This window comes from Falco cherrug, chromosome 4 (assembly GCF_023634085.1).
Source record: "Falco cherrug isolate bFalChe1 chromosome 4, bFalChe1.pri, whole genome shotgun sequence".
NCBI lineage: Eukaryota > Metazoa > Chordata > Aves > Falconiformes > Falconidae > Falco > Falco cherrug.
Window position 1 is genome coordinate 47,271,244 of NC_073700.1, and position 17,896 is coordinate 47,289,139.

Genomic DNA, 17,896 nt, shown 5'->3' on the forward strand with positions numbered 1-17,896 from the left:
CCCTTGGAACCCTGGTGGGGGTCCCCAACCCCCCGCACAGGGTTCTCAGGCTGAATCTCTTCCTCTCTATCCCTGCAGTTAAAAAGGCCAAGTTCGACGGGCCCCAAGGTAAGTGGCCCCCCACCTGCCTGCCCACCCGGGGGGCTGGGGCTTGGGGCTCGCTTCTGGGGCTGGTTGGATGTAGCAGGGTCAGAGGAAGGGCTGGGGGGTGATGAGGGGACCCCAGGCTCGGCCTCAGCTCTGGAGGTATCATTTGGCAATGATAGGGGGCCACACACAGCAGTGGGGGTGCCCTGAGCAGGACGGGGGGGCTCGCAGCCAAGCCCATCAGTGGTAGGATCCATCCTGCCTGGCTGACTGGGGCTGGGGGTTGCTGAGGGCAGTGTGGGGGGACCCCATGGGAGGGTGTGGGGGGGGCATAGCTGGGGTGGGGGGCACGCCGGGGGCCACTTCACCCTCCGCTTGCTCCCACAGAGAAGTTTAACACCTACGTAACACTGAAGGTACAAAATGTCAAGAGCACAACCATCGCGGTGCGGGGCAACCTGCCCTCCTGGGAGCAGGACTTCATGTTGTGAGTGTCCAGGGGCCACCGCGAGGTCCCCACCCCTGCTGCTCCCCCCTACCCCCCATCAGGGGGAGGTCCCCTACTGCCAGTGCTTCCCCTGGACCCAGCCTGGGGGGGCTCACCAGAGTCCTGGGGCTGAGGGGCAGGCAGAGGCTGGGGTGGCCCCAGGGGGCTGCTGGGGAGGGGGTGACCTGGCACCTTTTCCCCCTCCTCAGTGAGATCAACCGGCTCGACCTGGGCCTGACGGTGGAGGTGTGGAACAAGGGGCTCATCTGGGACACCATGGTGGGGACAGTGTGGATCCCCCTCCGGACCATCCGGCAGTCCAATGAGGTAGGGAGCCAGACACGTTCACCTCCGCTGGACCCTGAGGGGCATGTAGCCCCCCCTGGCTGTCCGTCAGCAGGGGCCGAGCTTCCCCATCCCTGCTTGGAGAGGACCCTGCTTTGGGCCAGATCAAAGCGGGTCCCTGGCAGCTCTCCTCACCCCCCCTTTCCCCCCCCACAGGAGGGCCCTGGGGAATGGCTCACACTCGACTCCCAGGTCATCATGACCGACAATGAGATTTCAGGCACCAAGGACCCCACTTTCCACCGAATCCTCCTTGACACTCGCTTCGAGCTGCCGCTGGGTGGGTACCATCTCTGGGCACCCCAGAACCAAGGTGCATCCTTCCTTACCTGAGCCCCAGCTCATGGGCTTCGGGGGTCTCATCCTGTAGCCCCAAAAGCTGTGTGTGGGGGCTGTTGCATGAGTGCATGTGTCTGTGTATCAGTTGGGGTCTTTGCCCTTGCAGATATCCCCGAGGAGGAGGCCAGGTATTGGGCCAAGAAACTGGAGCAGCTCAATGCCATGCGGGACCAGGACGATGTAAGTCAGTGCAGTCAGACCTGGGGCGAGGGCTGGCCAGGGAGCAGTGGTGCTGCGAGCAGGCAGCCCTCAGTGGCCTGTCTCTTCCCAGTATGCCTTCCAGGAGGAGCAGGAAAAGCCTCTGCCTGTTCACAGCTCCCAGTGCTGTAAGTGCTACCCTGTCCCTGCCCTGCTGCAGGACCCCCCCACTGCCCCGTCTCCCCAGCTCCCCACATCAGTGATGCGCAGGAGCAGGGTCTGTGCCCACCTTGGGGCATGGGACCCCAACCCAAGTGGGGCTCAACCTCACCCACACCCTCACCCGTCCCTGTTCTCACCCTTTCTCCTGTGTCTGCTGGTGTTTCTTTGCTGTCTCCCTGCCCCACAGTGTGTGGGCCCTCCCGTGGGGCTAAGTTGTAGGGGAGGGGGGCTTTGCGGGGGGCAAGGCAATGGGGCTGGTAAGGACGGTCCCCCAGGGAGGCTGGGCAAGGGGCAGCGAGGCTGTTTGGTGTGGGCACTGGCAGAGGAGTCTGGGGTATTTGGGGTGGCAGCTCGGTTTGTCCCAACCTGTGCCTCAGTTTCTCCTTCTGTAATCATGCCAGGGCCACCCAGAGCCTGGCACTGTCCCAAGCGCAGCTCAGTGCCTCTGTGCCCAGCCCAGGGACCTGTCCCCTGTGCAGTTCAGTGCCACCATGTGTAGCCATAGCACTGTCCCTAGCCTGGGTTGGTGCCACCATGGCTGGGAGATGCTGGTAACTGCCAGCCAGCTCCTGCTGCTGCCCCAGAGCTGCCTCCACCCTTATTGCCTCTGCCCCTTTTTTTTTTGTAGGCAACTGGAATTATTTTGGCTGGGGAGAACAGCAGAGTAAGTATCCTGTCCTCTCCTCTCCTCCCAGCCTGGCGGTCCCCAGCGTGTCCCCCTTTGCTGTGCCGTAGCCTGGCCCGGAGTGCGGGGGACCTGGAGCTCAGGTCCAGCCTGTCACCGTGGCTCTATGCTGGCTGAGGACAGAGGCACTGAGCACCCTGTCCCGGACAGGGCTGTCTCCGCAGACTGGGGGGGACATGGCACTAGGAGGCTCGGTGTCCTCAGGGTGCCCTGGTGGCCATGAGCAGCTCAGACTTTGCCTCTGTGGTGGGACATCACCAAGCAGGGGGAGGGTCCCCGCACTCCGTCCTCCTCTCCCCCCCTTCTGTATATTCCATTTTCCCCTCCCACCCTCCCCTCATCCCCCCAAACCCCCTTCTGCAGAGGGGAGCACGTGCAGCTTGCCCCTCACCCCTTCCCGGGTCCATCTCCCCAGCATGGTCCCACGGTGGTGGGGACACGGTGGTGGCAGTAGCGGGGCTGTGCTGGGCACAGGGCAGATTTGGGGCATCCCTGGCTGCAACAGCCGCGGGGCTGTCCCCTGTCCTGCTCACTGTGGCCCCTTGCAGACGATGACCCTGACAGCACAGTGGATGACCGGGACAGCGATTATCGCAGCGAGACCAGCAACAGTATCCCGCCACCGTACTACACCACCTCCCAGCCCAACGCCTCCGTCCACCAGTACCCCATGAGGCACCAGCAGCAGAGCTCCCGTGACTCCTACACCGACTCCATGCAGAGCTACGAGATGGACTACTCAGACCAGCGTCCCATCAGGTAGTGTCGGCGCAGCCAGCTCCCCCCTGGGACCTGCTCTCTCAATGCCCGCCCCAACAGGTGGCCAAGGCCAGTGGGTCCCCGGGGCGATGCCAGGGACGGCGCTCCCAGGGCGGTGGGTGACAGGGGGAAGGATGCTGAGGTGAGGAAGAGGGGGATGGTGCTGGCTCCAAGCCTTTCCTTCTCACTGGAAAGTTTTCAGGCTCTTTTGGGTCACTGCCCTCTTCTGTCCTCACTGGGCTTCGGGACGCCCAAGCCCCAGCTGTCCTCGCTGGGAGCAGAGCTGGTGGGTTGTGGCCTGGCTGGGGACGCAGAGGTGGCTGTAGGCAGAGCCGCAGGAAGAGATGCCTGCCCGGCACTTTGTCCCCGCGGTCGCAGCACGACCCAGTTCCTCACCAGCGTCCAGCCCAAGGTGCCAGCCCCATCCAGCAGGACAGAGCCTCCCTGTCGGCATCCCCACGGCAGCCCGGGATGCTGGGGCGCAACAGGCGGCGGCGGCGTGGCACTGGAACTTTGCTGATGATCTTCCTCTCCTCCCCGGCAGACGCTATGGTAGCGTAGACTCTGCCGCAAACGGACGCAGCGACGCTGAGTCCGCTTCCGAGTCGAGCAGGCGGACCAGCCGCCAGCCTTCCCTTGAGAGCAGGCGGTCCCTAGACCTATCGGATAGGTGGGTCGCTACCTCGTCGCGTGCCGTGTGCCGTCGCAGAGTGCTGTGGTCGGTCCTTGCAGCCGTGGTGAGGCCAACACCAGTCCCGGCAAGGGTGGCCTCGTGCCACTGCAGGGTACCCCTCTCCCCGCCCCGGGATCGCCTTGCAGAGAGGAGCGGCGTTGGGATGCTCCAGGCATCTCTTGGCCCCGTGGTGGTCCCCTTCTTGCTGCTGCATCCCGGTTCACGGTGGTGATGCCCCAGCATCCCGCTCCCACTCGCCGGCACAGCGACTGTCTGGCAGCACTGCTGCCTGTTTCTTGTCACGCCAGCCGGTGTGGGACCTGGGGCCTCGGGGACTCAGATGCCACCCTCTGTTTCTGGTCACCTCCCAGGGAGCCCCTGGCTGGGCAAAAGCCTTGCAGGGTGATTTGGGACCCTCGTGATGTGCCAAGGGCCCCTCTCCCAGCTCTGCCCAGGCTCGGGCTGGGGAGGTGAGGAGTTTCCAGGTGTGAGCTGTGTCTCCTGCACCCCTGTGCCCCACAGTCCCCCTTCCCAAGGTACCTGGATGTTGCCAGTGCCCCTCCCTGCTGGGACCAGCCTGGGCATCCCCCAGCACCTTCCTCACTGCTCTGTCCCTTGGCTCCCCACCACCTGGCCTGGCCACCTCGAGCCATCCCGTCCCCTTGTCCCCTTCCCCCTTGCCCCCACCCTGAGCCCTGGCTGCCGGTGCTGGAGACGTGGTGTCGGCCTCTTCCTAGGCATGTCCCTGTCCTGTCTGCATGTTTGCTTATGTGAGCCTCTCCCCACGGAGCCCCGCGGCCGGCCGGCCCGTTCCCGGCAGCCCCCCGGGACGCAGGGACCCCCTCTGCGCCGCTGGTGCCCCAGGTGCAGGCGGCTGTGAGAGGGGGATGCTGGAGGGGCCGGGGACCAAGGGGGCAGATGGGGGGGGTTGGGAAGGGGTCTGGCCTGGCAGGAAAAGTGGAGAGGGGACCCCCAGGTAGGGATGATGTGGTTAATGGGAGTGACGGGGTTGAAGGGGTGTTCTTGGAGAGGGGGTGCCCAGGAGGTCCGCAGGGAACGCTGGGATGTCAGGGTAGAGGCTGGGTGGCAGGTCTGTGGGTTGGGGACAAGACGGGGTCTTTGGCCAGGGGGCAGGATCTGGCTGGGGGTGCTGCCCGGCTGTGCCCTGCCCCCACCCCTGGCAAGGGTGAGCTGAGGGGACAGACACCGTGTCCCCCATGTCCCCATGCTCAGCCCACACGTAGGCAGGAACATCGGACCCCTGCGAGTGCCCCAGCCTGGGGGGCTCGTCCCAGCCCACGGAGTCTCCTGGGCCTGTGCCTTGGATTCCCAGGATGAGGAGCCTGGAGCTCACCTGGGCAGGGACCACGGGGCTCTGGCTGGGGTGACACGGGGCAGGCAGGGCTGTGGCACGGACCCACGGGAGCCCTGTCCTTGTCTCTCCTCGTGCCCGCAGCCCCACGGGGAGCAGCCGCTACGCCTCGTCGGCCGAGCTGAGCCAGGGCAGCTCCCAGCTGAGTGAGGACTTCGAGAACGAGAGCCTGCGGGACTCGGAGCTGGATGAGCGGGACGGCGACTCCTACCACTCCTGCCACAGCTCTGTCAGCTACCGCAAGGACTCGCCCCGCTGGGAGGAGGAGGATGAGGATGATGAGGATCTCTATTTGGAGGAGGAGGAAGAGGAAGAGGAAGAGTTCAATGAGGACTACAGCGAGAACGAGGAAGGCTACCCCAAGGAGGAGGAGGAGGAGGACCTGCAGGAGCAGGACACCTATGAAACCCCCGAGCGTGATGCCTACCCTCCACCTCAGAAACCCCCGGGGCAGCAGCAACAGGTCCCACAGCAGCAGCAGCAGCAGCAGCAACCCCAGCAACCCCAGCTGGTCCCACAGCTGAAGCCACAGCAGCAGGAGAGGAAGGAGGAGAGGAAAGAGGAGAGGAAGGAGGAGAAGGACACCTCTGCCCCCCAGGAAACCCCAGAGGCCCCCCAGGCCGAGCGGGGAGCAGATGAAGCTCCCCTGCCAGAGGTGGCCCCCGAGCCTGAGCCCCTGAAACCAGCTGAGAGGTAGGAGGGAGATGCTGACCTGTAGCATCCTTGGGATGGCACTGTACCTGGTGACACTGAGGGTGCACTGGAGGTGGCCAGGTCTGGTGCTGGTGCTGCAGTGCCAAGAGGCAGCTCCAGGGACCTGCAGTGTCTGGGGCTTTTCCAGGTGCCTGGGGCACTAGGGTGGGAGACCACCTTGTGTCACCCTGGCGTGGGTCAGCCCCCTCGGGCACGCTGCCCTGGCCCAGCCAGCAGTGCTGCACTAAGCAGGGGCAGAGCTTAAGGTGTCTGAGATCCTGCCAGGGCTACCGAGGGCGCAGGTGTGTATATTATAACCTGGGACAAAGCTGGGGGTGGCAGAAGTGGGGGCTTGGGGCTGCGATTCCTCCCCTCTGGCTCAAGCTGCTGGCTCCCTGGAGCTCGGCATGGTCAGAGGAAGAAATTTCCATCACAGGAGTCAATCCTCTCCCTAGACCACTGGTAAAAGCTCGCCCATGGCCTCCTGTGCTATACAGATGAATAATTTCGTGGCCAGGTCCCTGGTACAGCATGTGAATAATTCATATGTCAATCTCTGCCTTTAATTATTGAACACATCCGTTTTTTCATGGCTCGGTGAGCACTGCTGCTCTGCACAGGGGGGAAAACGTGATGGGCTTTTTTGGTCTTCTAGTTAGTTTAAATTATAGACCGGAGCAGGGGAGTCTCTAAATTAAAAGAATATGTAATGAGCTTTTTTCAAAAAATACATATTTAGCCCCAAGTGCTACCTAGAGCCCTGGTGAAAGTGGCCTTAGTTCATGTCTGCTTGTGGTGCCTGTTCTCGGGGCAGGGGACTTGGGGGGTCCCGTGCTGGGAACCCCAGATGAGTGCTGAGGACTCCAGATGAGCGCTGGGGACCACAGATTAGCACAAGCAAGACCCCATAGGACTGGTTTGGGCAGGTTCATCTCCTGAGCTCCCCATGGCCTTGTCCCAGCCTGGTTGTGGGCACCCATCACCAGTGTCACATCACACCAGGCTCTCCAGGAGGCTGGTATGTTTGGAGGATTTATTTTCTTTTCCTCTGTATCTTGATTTTGCAAAAGAGGAGAAAACCCTCACAATGTCCAGGCTGGCAGGTCCCCCTGGGCTTGGAGCCACTGGAGTGTCCAGAGCTCTTAATCCCAGGATGTCCCAGCATTGTGGGAAGCAGCAGAGGATGTCCTGCTGGGGAGATGAGGGGTGAAGGGTGTTTAATCCACATGCTTGCGTCACCAGTGGTCCCCTGACCCTTGCTCCTGGAGGGATCCCTCCGTGTCTCCTTGGTGCCCAGGGCAGAGTCTTCAAAGGGAGAGGGAATTCCTGGCTTCTCCCTGCCACGCTGCTTGGCTGCGCTGCCCTTCGCAGTGAGACTTGCTGCCTTTTTAGAGTCCTTTGTGGCAGCCAGAGGGTGTTTTTGCCATGGCCACGCTGCCTCAAAGCCCATCAGGATCCCTAATTGTAGCCTCAGTCCTGCCTGGGGTGTGGGGGGCTGAGTCCCACCCTCCCCGGTGGTGTGCTGGGGGGTGAGCAAGGTGTGTGTGCTTGCAGGGAGGAGGCAGAAGTGGAGGTGCAGGACCCCAAAGCCCGAGCCAAAGCCAACTGGCTGAGAGCCTTCAACAAGGTCTGCATGCAGCTGCAGGAGGTGAGCAACCCTGTGGCCGCCCACCGCCGGGTCCCAGCACCGGCTGCCTGCTGGGCTGGGGGCACGGCCCCTTCCCGTGCTCGGGCATCTTCTAGACACATCTGCTCCCTGACCCCATGGACATCCCACCCCCTGAGGGCAGTGGGGACCCCGGGGGGCCCCAATAGTCGTGGCCCCACACCCCCATTCATGCCACGTGGGACCCCACAGGGGGCAGGGAGTGCTGAGGACCCTTCCCCCGGTGTGTGCTGCATGCGGTGTGCTGGTGTGAGCCCCTCCGCCTTCTCCCCTGTATTGAGTTGACAATTTTTTGTTCTGTTTTTAGACTCCATCCTCCATCTTTTCTTTTTGTTTTGGCTCTGGATTCACCCCCTGGGGCTTCGATCCCCCTCCCCACCGCTTCTCTTTTCAGTTGTCCACCACCATGGCCCTTGCACCCGCGTCTCCCCTTCCTGCAGGGAAGGGGTGTAGCCTGCCTGCAGGTAAGCATGACCAACAGGAGCAACCTGGCATCGTGTGCGGGTGTCTGTGTGTCTGTGTGTGGCATTGCAGGAGGGTCCCTGCACACCCCCGCTCCCCGCTCTGCTCTGGTTTTTCCCCCGCACTTCTCCCCAACTGGCTGCGGGTCCGTGCGGACCTGCTGAGCCTTCCAACCACGCTTCTCCCATCCCCCAGCCCTGAATTTTTGCACCGTGCAGCCATCCCTGCTGCTTTGCCATCCCCAGCCCCTTTGCTGGTGCCTGCCCCTCCCTTGTCCCACTCGGCCTCTTGCAGATACTTTATTCCGGGTGCCAGCTCTTCGCTGGGAAGAGCCCCAGCAGTTTAGGAACATGCTTTTCTCCATCCACCCTCTAAACCCTTTCCGTACTTGCCCAGCACTGTGGGTGCTGTGCTGCCAGCAGCGCCGAGCCCTGGGGGGGCTGTCACGTGTGGGGGGCTCGGTGCTGCGCCCGTGACGGTCACCCCTTGTCTTGCAGGCTCGCGGGGAAGGTGATGGAGAAGCTAAATCCCTGTGGTTCAAAGGCGGGTGAGTATGGGGGGAGGCTGGTACTTTCTGCCCCCCCTGGGGTCTCGCAGGCTGCTCTGCCTTCCTCGTTAGGATGTGATTAACGAGCTTGTCAGGGGATGGGTGTGGGGAAGCGTTGCTGAGCTGTGGGCATGGCAGGGGGGCAGATGTTTGGTCTGAACGCTGGTCACTTAGTGCTTTTGGAGGAGCTAGCAGAGATGCCACCGCTCCGTGTCCCTGCGAGCCACTGCTGAAGGGGACAGTGAGGAGGTGAGTGGGCTGAGATGGGACCAAGCTGGGGTGGCAGCTCCCACTTCTCTCCCATAATCTGGGGCTTGAGGGGTGCCATGGGGAACCCCGAGCCCCTCACCTGGATGGGCTGTGGCTCTCACCCCCATGTCTGCCTCACAGGCGGCCCTGCAGGCAGAACCTGGCAGGTTTCCTTGAGGACCCACCAGAACGTGCCGTGTTTTTCTTGTGGACAGGGCTGGAAGCCGTGCTGCCCCAGTTTCTCTTGCAGCAGAACAGCTTGGTGGTCACCTTCGGTGTCCCGGAGGGAAACCCCGGCTCTCCCGCTTCATGCTGCAAAGCCAAAGCTAACTGAGCCAAAGGGGCTGTTTTCCCCCTTGCGTTTCACTCTCACACCACTGAAGCAAAACATCTTCACGGGGGGAAAACCACAATTTTCTGCCAGAATCCTCTTCCCCGCTTGTTTTCAACCCAGTGATCCCTGCCCTGGCTGGGGCAGTGGTGTGGATGGGGGTCCCACGGTGGGTCTGAGCCCACCCGGGGGTTGCTCTGCAGTCCAGTCTGCCAAGTCCCAAGTGAACACAGGGCAATAGCAGGGGGGGTCCCTTCCTGCCTCGGTTTCCCCTTCCCCGCTGACTCTCATCTCTCTTGCAGGCCTGGAGGCGGGTTGATCATTATAGACAGCATGCCGGACATACGCAAGCGAAAACCCATCCCCCTAGTTAGCGATTTGGTGAGGTTCCTCCTAACGCCTTGCACCACACAGCTGCCAGCTTCGCTCCTGCTGCGCCCCGCTAGACTGTGCCGCCCGCCCGTCCCGGCCGGTGCTTGGGTGCCCGGCTCCCCAGCTGCCTCTAACATGGCTTGTGTTTTCTGTTTTCTTTTTTTTCCGGCCTGGCTTGCCTGTCCCTGATGGCAGTGGGGCAGCAGTAAGGTTTCTGCGCTGCATTAACAGCATGCCCGACATTAAGCCTGGACGCAAATCTCTCCCTCTAGTCAGCGATCTGGTGAGCGCGGTCCGAGGGGTTAAAGAGAGAGCACCCTTGGGTGCTGCTGGCCAGCCCTGCCCAGCCTCCTCCAGCCCCACCAGCACGGGGTGGGGGTGTCCCAGGCTGTTTTGGGGGCCTCCTGGCCCTGGCCCTCCCGGTGGGCAGCTGTGAGGATGGCACAGCTGGACCCTCCCTACCTGGAGGATGGCACAGCTGGACCCTGCCTATCTGGGGGTGCTTCTCTTTAACGGAGCTCCAGGGCCCTGTCCCTACACCAAGCATCAGCCCAAGGCTTCCCGGAGCTGCAGCCGGTTTCCCGTTCTTTGACCGGTGCTGTGTCCCCGGTCCTTTCCCGTCCTAGGTGCCGCAGGCTCCCCACGGCTCCGGCTGCACTGGTGCTGGCCGGATGGACCCACGTACCAGTGCAGGGGTGGTGCTGGCTTTCCCGAGCTGTGCAGACCCTATGCTTCTGTCCCCACCATGGTCACTGCACTGCTACAGCCCCGTCCCCATGCTGGGGTGCCATCCAGCCCTGGGCTGTATTGCCCAGGGATACTCTGCTGTCACCACCTTGGTGACAAGAGACAGTGGTTATGGAAACCAGACACCCTTTGGACCCATGATTAGGTGCCCTTCACCTCCGTCCCCCTCTTTACACCTCACCGCCTCCACTTTGTGCCCTCCCCAGGGTGCCTCCACGCTGTCCCCAACTTGCCTGCCCTCTCTCATCCTGCTGCACCCCAGTGCCCCCCAGCCCACTCGGGCAGCTGCTGATGCTTCTGCACTGTGCTGTGTCAGTGTCGGGGTTTTGGGGTGGTGGGCTGTGATGGGGTGGGCAGGGGGCGGGTGTCCGGTGGTGCCTCTGCCTTTCCCTGCTGGGATTTGGCAGCCAGTGCTGTGGCTGGGGTGGCAACCCCCCCAGGGCCCAGCGCTGGGTGAGGGGCTGGTGTTGCCCCCATTCCTACTCATTCTGGCGGGGAGGGGGCAGGACTTGCCCTGCTGTGGGGTGACTTGCACTAACGACCTTTTATTCCCCCCTCGCCGGCCCTGGCTGCCCGTAGGCAATGGTAAGTGCCCCCCACCCCAGTCTCCCCCCGGGTTCTCAGACACACATTGAGAGGCTTTGCCTCATTGAGCCTGAACTGGGAACGCTGTGGGCTGCTGAACTGGTTCCAGTCCCACTGTACAACAGGGTGGCACTTTGCAGCACTGGCATCGCTGGGCACTGGGCTGTCCCTGCTGCCAGCCCATGCAGCCCACACCCACCCCTGTCTGGGGTGGGGGTCCATCCCACATGTTTTATGGCCCCTGGGACCCCAAAAGAGCGTGGGAGGGACACCCAGTGCTCTGCCAGATCTGGGAACTGTTTTTCTTTCCCACAGTCCCTGGTCCAGTCCAGGAAAGCGGGAATCACGTCCGCGCTGGCCTCGAGCACCTTGAACAACGAAGAGTTGGTAGGTGGTGGGGCTGGCTGGGCGCGGGGTGGTCGTGGCAGGGGGGCTGAGCTCCGGCCGGCCGTGCCAGCAGTGGTGCTGCGGGGTCTGTGCCACGCCAGCATCCTCCTGCAGCGATGCCAAAGCAGCCAGGATGCTCACGGCTGTATCTGAGGGTGGTGGTATTTGTCCTCTGCCCTGCTCGGCCATGCCCGGCGGTGACACTGCACGTGGCCCAGCACCCATGGATGGGTCCCTGCACCCTGCCGCATGGCTCAGCTGCGGTGCGGTGCCTGAGTTTTTGTCCTCCTCTCTCTCCTGTCCTTGCACAGAAAAACCATGTTTACAAGAAGACCCTGCAAGCCTTAGTGTACCCCATCTCCTGCACGACGCCCCACAACTTTGAGGTGTGGACAGCCACCACCCCCACCTACTGCTACGAGTGTGAGGGGCTGCTTTGGGGCATTGCCCGGCAGGGCATGCGCTGTGCCGAGTGCGGCGTCAAGTGTCACGAGAAGTGCCAGGACCTGCTCAATGCTGACTGCCTGCAGAGTAAGGAGCCCTTGCCTGCAGCCTCATCCCTCCTCATCCCATCCCTCATCCCATCCCTTTGGAGAGAGAGGAGGGAGCAGCCCGGAGGGAGCTGCTGTAGGCGTGCGGGAAGCAATGAGGAGGGCAGATCTGTCCTGGGCAGGGTGTAGACCCCTCCAGGTTTGAGTTCATTCATATGTGGTGGTGGGCTTGGGGAGCTTTTGGCTGTCTCCTAGGTGCTGCCCACCCCCGCCACCTCCACCATCTCACCCATGGCTGTCCTCTTCCAGGGGCGGCAGAGAAAAGCTCCAAGCACGGAGCAGAGGACCGGACCCAGAATATCATCATGGTGCTCAAGGACCGCATGAAGATCCGGGAGCGCAACAAGCCGGAGATATTTGAGCTGATCCAGGAGGTGTTTGGGGTCACCAAGACCACGCACACACAGCAGATGAAGGCAGTGAAGCAGAGTGTCCTGGATGGCACCTCCAAATGGTCAGCCAAGATCAGCATCACGGGTAGGCACTGGCTGTGCCTGGCACTGTGTGTGCTGGGGGACCATGTGGCTGTCCCCTTGCACAGGGATGCTGCGTGCTCCAACCCTCCTCCTGCCCCTCGTCCTGCAAACCAGCTCCAGCCCCTGAAGCTCTGCCAGGGGACACAAGGTGCCTGTTGCAGGGATCTCTGTGACCGTGGCACTGACTCCTCTCTCTCTCTGTTCTCTCCTCTGCATGTGCCACGCGTGTGCCTGGCATGGCTGGGTGTGTGTGGCCGTGCTGCAGTTGTTTGTGCCCAGGGTCTGCAAGCAAAGGATAAGACGGGTTCCAGTGACCCATATGTCACTGTCCAGGTTGGAAAGACAAAAAAAAGGACTAAAACGATCTACGGCAATCTCAACCCGGTCTGGGAGGAGAATTTCCATTTGTAAGTTCACCCCTGGCGCCTTCCTGGCCACTCGTGGTCATGCTGGGCTGTCAGTGTGTCCTGGCAAGTTGGGAGGGAGGCAGCTGGGGCCTCATCCTGCCCCAGTTGAGGGTGGAAGGGTGCTGCTGGGAGTGCCGAATTTGTGCCATGGAGGGTTTGGTTCCTGGTGATGGGGGCTGATCCAGGCTGCGTTGCAGCTGCCTGAGCATGGTGCTGAGCCCGCCGGGGAGGGCTGGGGCCCCCACATCAGCTCTTTTCCCCAGTTCCTGCCCAGTGCTGGGGTGGTCCCTCTTGTTTAGGGAAACAGAAGCTGGGGAGAGGCTGGAAAGGTTTCCCTGCTCATCCGAGGGCTTGTCCCTTCTCACCCCTGCAGCGAGTGCCATAACTCCTCCGACCGCATCAAGGTCCGCGTCTGGGACGAAGATGATGATATCAAGTCCCGTGTCAAGCAGCGCTTCAAGAGGGAGTCTGACGACTTCCTGGGCCAGACAATCATTGAGGTCCGGACCCTGAGCGGGGAGATGGACGTCTGGTACAACCTCGGTAACCAGCTGCCCCAGCACGGTCGGCTTGGGCTGGGACCCCCGGCCCTCTGCGCCTGGGGGGTGTGCCGCCAGCCCTGGCGTGAAAACTATTTCAGCATCTTAGCATAGGGTCTGCTGTTGAACACCTAATACTGAAAGCCACTAGGATGGAAGTGCTTTGCCAGGGTCATCCTCAAAACCCTTTGCCCAGGAGGTCTGGACCACCAGCCCTCTGCAGAGGGGAAACTGAGGCACAAAGAGGCCATGTCTCTGTAGTGCCTGGGGATATGGCCAAACCCGTCTCTGCAATGCCTCGTTGCATTGTACCCTGGCCTGGCTGGGTGACCCCCCCCCCCAGCCCTGAGAGCCCCTCCACGCTGGAGCCATTTCCCCCTCTTTGGGGCCATGAGTGAGCGGAGCTGCTCCGGGGAAGCCTCACGTCTCGTTCCCCTCCCTGTATCCCCGCAGACAAGCGGACAGACAAGTCGGCCGTGTCAGGAGCCATCCGGCTGCACATCAGCGTGGAGATCAAAGGCGAGGAGAAGGTGGCTCCCTACCACGTACAGTACACCTGCCTGCACGAGGTGAGCAGCCCGGGCAGGCACAGGGGGGCATGGCCCCCACCCCAGCCATGCCACTGTGCCACCGCTGGCCCTGGGGACCTGACAGGACTCATTTGTACCTCCAGAACCTCTTCCACTTCGTGACGGATTTGCAAAACAACGGGGTGGTGAAGATCCCCGACGCCAAGGGGGATGACGCCTGGAAGGTGTACTTCGATGAGACAGCCCAGGAGATTGTGGATGAGTTTGCCATGCGCTATGGGGTGGAGTCCATCTACCAGGCCATGACGTGAGTCCCTTGCCCCCCCCCCCCCCGCTCAAAGGGGCTGTGCCAGCCCTGGGTTGGGGGCATCGCTGTTGGTGTCTTCCTCCCTTGCCGCCCTTTGCACCCACCGTGGGTGCAGACGTGCTCCCCTAGCTCGCCACACACCTCTGCACCCCTCCCTCCCTTTCTCCGTGCGTGCACCCCAAACCCCACGCCCCTTCCTACAGGTACCCCCTCCCGTGGCCCCACGCCCTCACCTTCCGCCTCCCTCTGCAGGCATTTTGCCTGCCTTTCCTCCAAATACATGTGCCCGGGGGTGCCGGCGGTGATGAGTACCCTGCTAGCCAACATCAACGCCTACTATGCCCACACCACGGCTTCCACCAACGTCTCAGCCTCTGACCGCTTTGCTGCTTCCAATTTCGGGGTAAGTCCGATGGTGCGTAAGCCTTCCTTCCTTCTTCTCTCTCTTGTCTTGGGAGGGGGTGGGGGGCTCGGGGGGCGAAAAAAGGCTGTGCAAAACACCCCGCTCCAAACTGCAGCTGGGCAGCAGGGGGTCAGGCCTTGCTTGCACCAAAATTCATCCTGCTCCCATTTTTCAGGAAGGAAAAGAGCCACCACCTTCCTGGGAGAAGGTCTAAATTTGCTCCCCAGATTATTATGGTAAAACTGCGACTGGAGTCCGAGCAGGCTGGGATGCTCCGTGGTGGTGTGGCAGGAGGGGGAAGCCTTGGTGGCAAAATCACAAGCAGGTGGCAAGGAGCCACCCCGGCAGCTCACTGGGAGTTTTGCACGGCCCTGTGATCTTTGGGCGCACCCCGGGACCGCTGCAAACTCACCTGGCTGTGCCAGCACCCATGGGTGCCGGCTGGGTGCCCTCACTTGCAGTGAGCTGGGTGAGTTTGTGCCGGGTCCAGGTGCGCCCTGGGGGATGTGGGTGAGGAGGGGCTGAGTTCTCGCCCCGGCTCCCCCCGTGTCAGCCCAGAGGCAGCAGGTGGGTGCTCTGGGTGTGCACAGGACGAGCCAGGATCAGTGCCCAGCCCCAGGTCAGGCCAAGTGGGTAGCCAGGGATGCAGCCAGGGCCGAGCGCAGCTCTGGGCAGCAGCCGCTTTGGCTCACCTCCCCGTTCCCGTTGCCGGGGGCAGCTAGAGCCAAGCGAGCTGTGCCTCTGGGTCACACAAGAGGAGGAAACTGTAAAAAAGCAAAAAAGCAAAAAAAAAAAAAGGAAAAAAAAAAGCACCTTTTCTCTAACGTGGAGGGTTTTAAAAACTTGTTTCTTTCTCTTTTTTTAGAGAGCCTAAGGTCGGGTCCTAAAGTGCCCGGCCATGTCGCTTTATCCCCGAGTTCCCGCCGTGTCCAGTTTTAAAGTGCTGCAGCCGTTTGGTGGCGGGGACACACGGTCTCGGCCCAGAGCCTGGCTTTGCCGTCTCCGGCGGGCGAAGGTTTGCGGTCGCCAGTGCAGGCTGCCGGCTGGCATGAGCCGCGGCCAGGCGGGCATGGGACTTGCTGCCCCGTCCCGTCCCCTTGTCCTCCCTGCCCAGGACTCGGGGAGCTGCTCTGGGCTCTCTGGAGCCCTGTGGGGCAGCCCTGACCCGGTACAGCCTCATGGGAAGCCCATGGGGTTATCTAAAGTACCACCCCCCCTCCAAGCAGAGATGCAAAATGAAATGCCTCCCGACAGCATTTTGGGGCAGGTCGGTTGCTTTGCCCTCAGCTCTGACCCCCGATCCGCAGCTCAACGCGGGATTTGCATCCTGCGCTTCCTAGGTGGGAGCTGGGCTGAGCTGACTTGAAGCCCCTCAGCCCCAGTGAAGCCCCTCTACCCTGGGCGATTCCTGCCCACATCCCGCTGTGCAGCCCTGCTGGGTGAGCGAGGAGCCCGCAGAGGCGTCCAGCTGCCGGGGTCTATCCTGGCCTTGTCCTGAGGCAGCTCAGCCCCAGAGATGGGTGACCGCTGCAAGAGCCCAGCTGCTTTTTGCCTGCCCTTTTTTCCTGAGCTCTTTGAAAGCTTTAATCCAGGGGGCACAATCCTGTGCGCCCTCTCCCTCCTTCTGCCCCGAGCCCAGGCTTGGAGGTGTCCAAGCAGGCAGGGCAGGTAGGGAGGGCAGCCTGTCTCCCTGCGGCACCAGCCACACACACACAAAGGGGACACACGGTGCTGCCTCTCGATCCCGTCCCACGCCTGGCACAGCCCCACGTGCCGCGTTGCTGCCTCTCGATCCCATCCCACACCTGGCACAGCCACACGTGCCGCGTTGCTGCCTCTCGATCCCATCCCACACCTGGCACAGCCACACGTGCCGCGTTGCTGCCTCTCGATCCCATCCCACACCTGGCACAGCCACACGTGCCACGTTGCTGCCTCTCGATCCCATCCCACACCTGGCACAGCCACACGTGCCACGTTGCTGCCTCTCGATCCCATCCCACACCTGGCACAGCCACACGTGCCACGTTGCTGCCTCTCGATCCCATCCCACACCTGGCACAGCCACACGTGCCACGTTGCTGCCTCTCGATCCCATCCCACACCTGGCACAGCCACACGTGCCGCGTTGCTGCCTCTCGATCCTGTCCCGTGCCTGGCACAGCCACACGTGCCACGTTGCTGCCTCTCGATCCTGTCCCGTGCCTGGCACAGCCACACGTGCCACGTTGCTGCCTCTCGATCCTGTCCCGTGCCTGGCACAGCCACACGTGCCACGTTGCTGCCTCTGGATCCTGTCCCGTGCCTGGCACAGCCACATGTGCCACATTGCTGCCTCTTGATCCCGTCCCACGCCAGGCACAGCCACATGTGCCATGGAGCTGTCAACAGCTGCCACCGAGCCCCAGCCACCAGCGAGGACACGCTTGTCTCCCATCTCCGCGGGCATCCTGTGCCTGCCCGCAGGGCTCTGATGGAGGAAGGAGGGCAGGAGGGCCAGCAGGCCAGCAGGAAGGAGGGGGATGAGCGGGGGACAGTGCAGGTGGGGCTGGGGACAGAAAGAGCCAGGGGCAGCAGGGAGGGGGGACGGTCCCTGCCGCCTTTCCCCCGTTTACCCGGCTCCGGGGCATTTCTCCACAGAAGGAACGGTTTGTCAAACTCCTCGACCAGCTGCACAACTCGCTGCGGATCGACCTCTCCATGTACCGGGTAAGGAGCCCTGCTGTGCCTCAGTTTCCCCACCTTTCTAATAAGGTCTGGAACAGCGGGTGGCTGTTTTCCTCCTCCTTTGCTTGCCCCTGTGAGAGTTTTGTGTGCAATTCCACTCTGTTATTCCCCTTTGGCAGAACAACTTCCCTGCCAGCAGTCCGGAACGGCTGCAGGATCTCAAGTCCACAGTGGATTTACTGACCAGCATCACCTTCTTTCGGATGAAGGTACTACTGGGGCCCCAGTCGCCCCATCCCTCTGGTGGGGGGCCTGACCCTTGCCAGCCCCAGTTCTTTGCATGGTTGGGGTTGTGCTGGCCTGGTGGTAGCCCCCGGGTGGCTGATGGGGCTGCCCCCACCACTCCCTCCCCACACCCCCAGGTCCAGGAGCTGCAGAGCCCCCCCCGAGCCAGCCAGGTGGTGAAGGACTGCGTGAAAGCCTGCCTCAACTCCACCTACGAGTACATCTTCAACAACTGTCACGAGCTGTACAGTCGCGAGTACCAGACGGACCCGGTGCGTGGGCCGGGGGGAGCTGGGATGCACTGGGGTGCCAGTCGCTGCGGGGGGACCTCGCTGCCCTTCCCCATCCCCTGCCCTTCTCCTTCGTGTGATGCTCCTGCTCCCTCTCCGGAGCGCTCAGCCCCGTGCAGAATGAGCCCTAAGCTTTGGGCAAGGTTTGACCCCACTGCTGCGGGGTTGAGACTGGGGTCAGACAAGGGGGAGCTGTGTGGGGGCCTCCAGGGTGTTTCCAGAGCCCTCCTGCCACCTTGTTAGCCCTGCCATGAAATCGAGCCCTGCAGGTAGGGTGACTGGAGCCTCCGCTGTG

At 62.4% G+C, this 17,896-nt stretch overlaps 1 protein-coding gene across 1 annotated transcript in view; it reads left to right on the top strand.

The window, feature by feature from the left end:
- UNC13A (unc-13 homolog A) overlaps positions 1-17,896 on the top strand; it is a 36,875-nt gene that overhangs the window by 4,396 nt on the left and 14,583 nt on the right. Inside the window, exons 2-25 of the mRNA XM_055709887.1 lie at positions 79-108; positions 475-574; positions 784-901; positions 1,076-1,199; positions 1,365-1,438; positions 1,530-1,584; positions 2,247-2,282; positions 2,852-3,062; positions 5,192-5,800; positions 7,355-7,448; positions 8,426-8,475; positions 9,358-9,436; positions 10,754-10,759; positions 11,075-11,146; positions 11,458-11,677; positions 11,947-12,174; positions 12,439-12,580; positions 12,954-13,123; positions 13,573-13,688; positions 13,793-13,956; positions 14,209-14,359; positions 17,000-17,068; positions 17,206-17,295; positions 17,449-17,583. Coding sequence (XP_055565862.1) covers positions 79-108; positions 475-574; positions 784-901; positions 1,076-1,199; positions 1,365-1,438; positions 1,530-1,584; positions 2,247-2,282; positions 2,852-3,062; positions 5,192-5,800; positions 7,355-7,448; positions 8,426-8,475; positions 9,358-9,436; positions 10,754-10,759; positions 11,075-11,146; positions 11,458-11,677; positions 11,947-12,174; positions 12,439-12,580; positions 12,954-13,123; positions 13,573-13,688; positions 13,793-13,956; positions 14,209-14,359; positions 17,000-17,068; positions 17,206-17,295; positions 17,449-17,583 — 3,143 coding nt within the window. The remainder of the gene's footprint in view (positions 1-78; positions 109-474; positions 575-783; positions 902-1,075; positions 1,200-1,364; positions 1,439-1,529; positions 1,585-2,246; positions 2,283-2,851; positions 3,063-5,191; positions 5,801-7,354; positions 7,449-8,425; positions 8,476-9,357; positions 9,437-10,753; positions 10,760-11,074; positions 11,147-11,457; positions 11,678-11,946; positions 12,175-12,438; positions 12,581-12,953; positions 13,124-13,572; positions 13,689-13,792; positions 13,957-14,208; positions 14,360-16,999; positions 17,069-17,205; positions 17,296-17,448; positions 17,584-17,896) is intronic.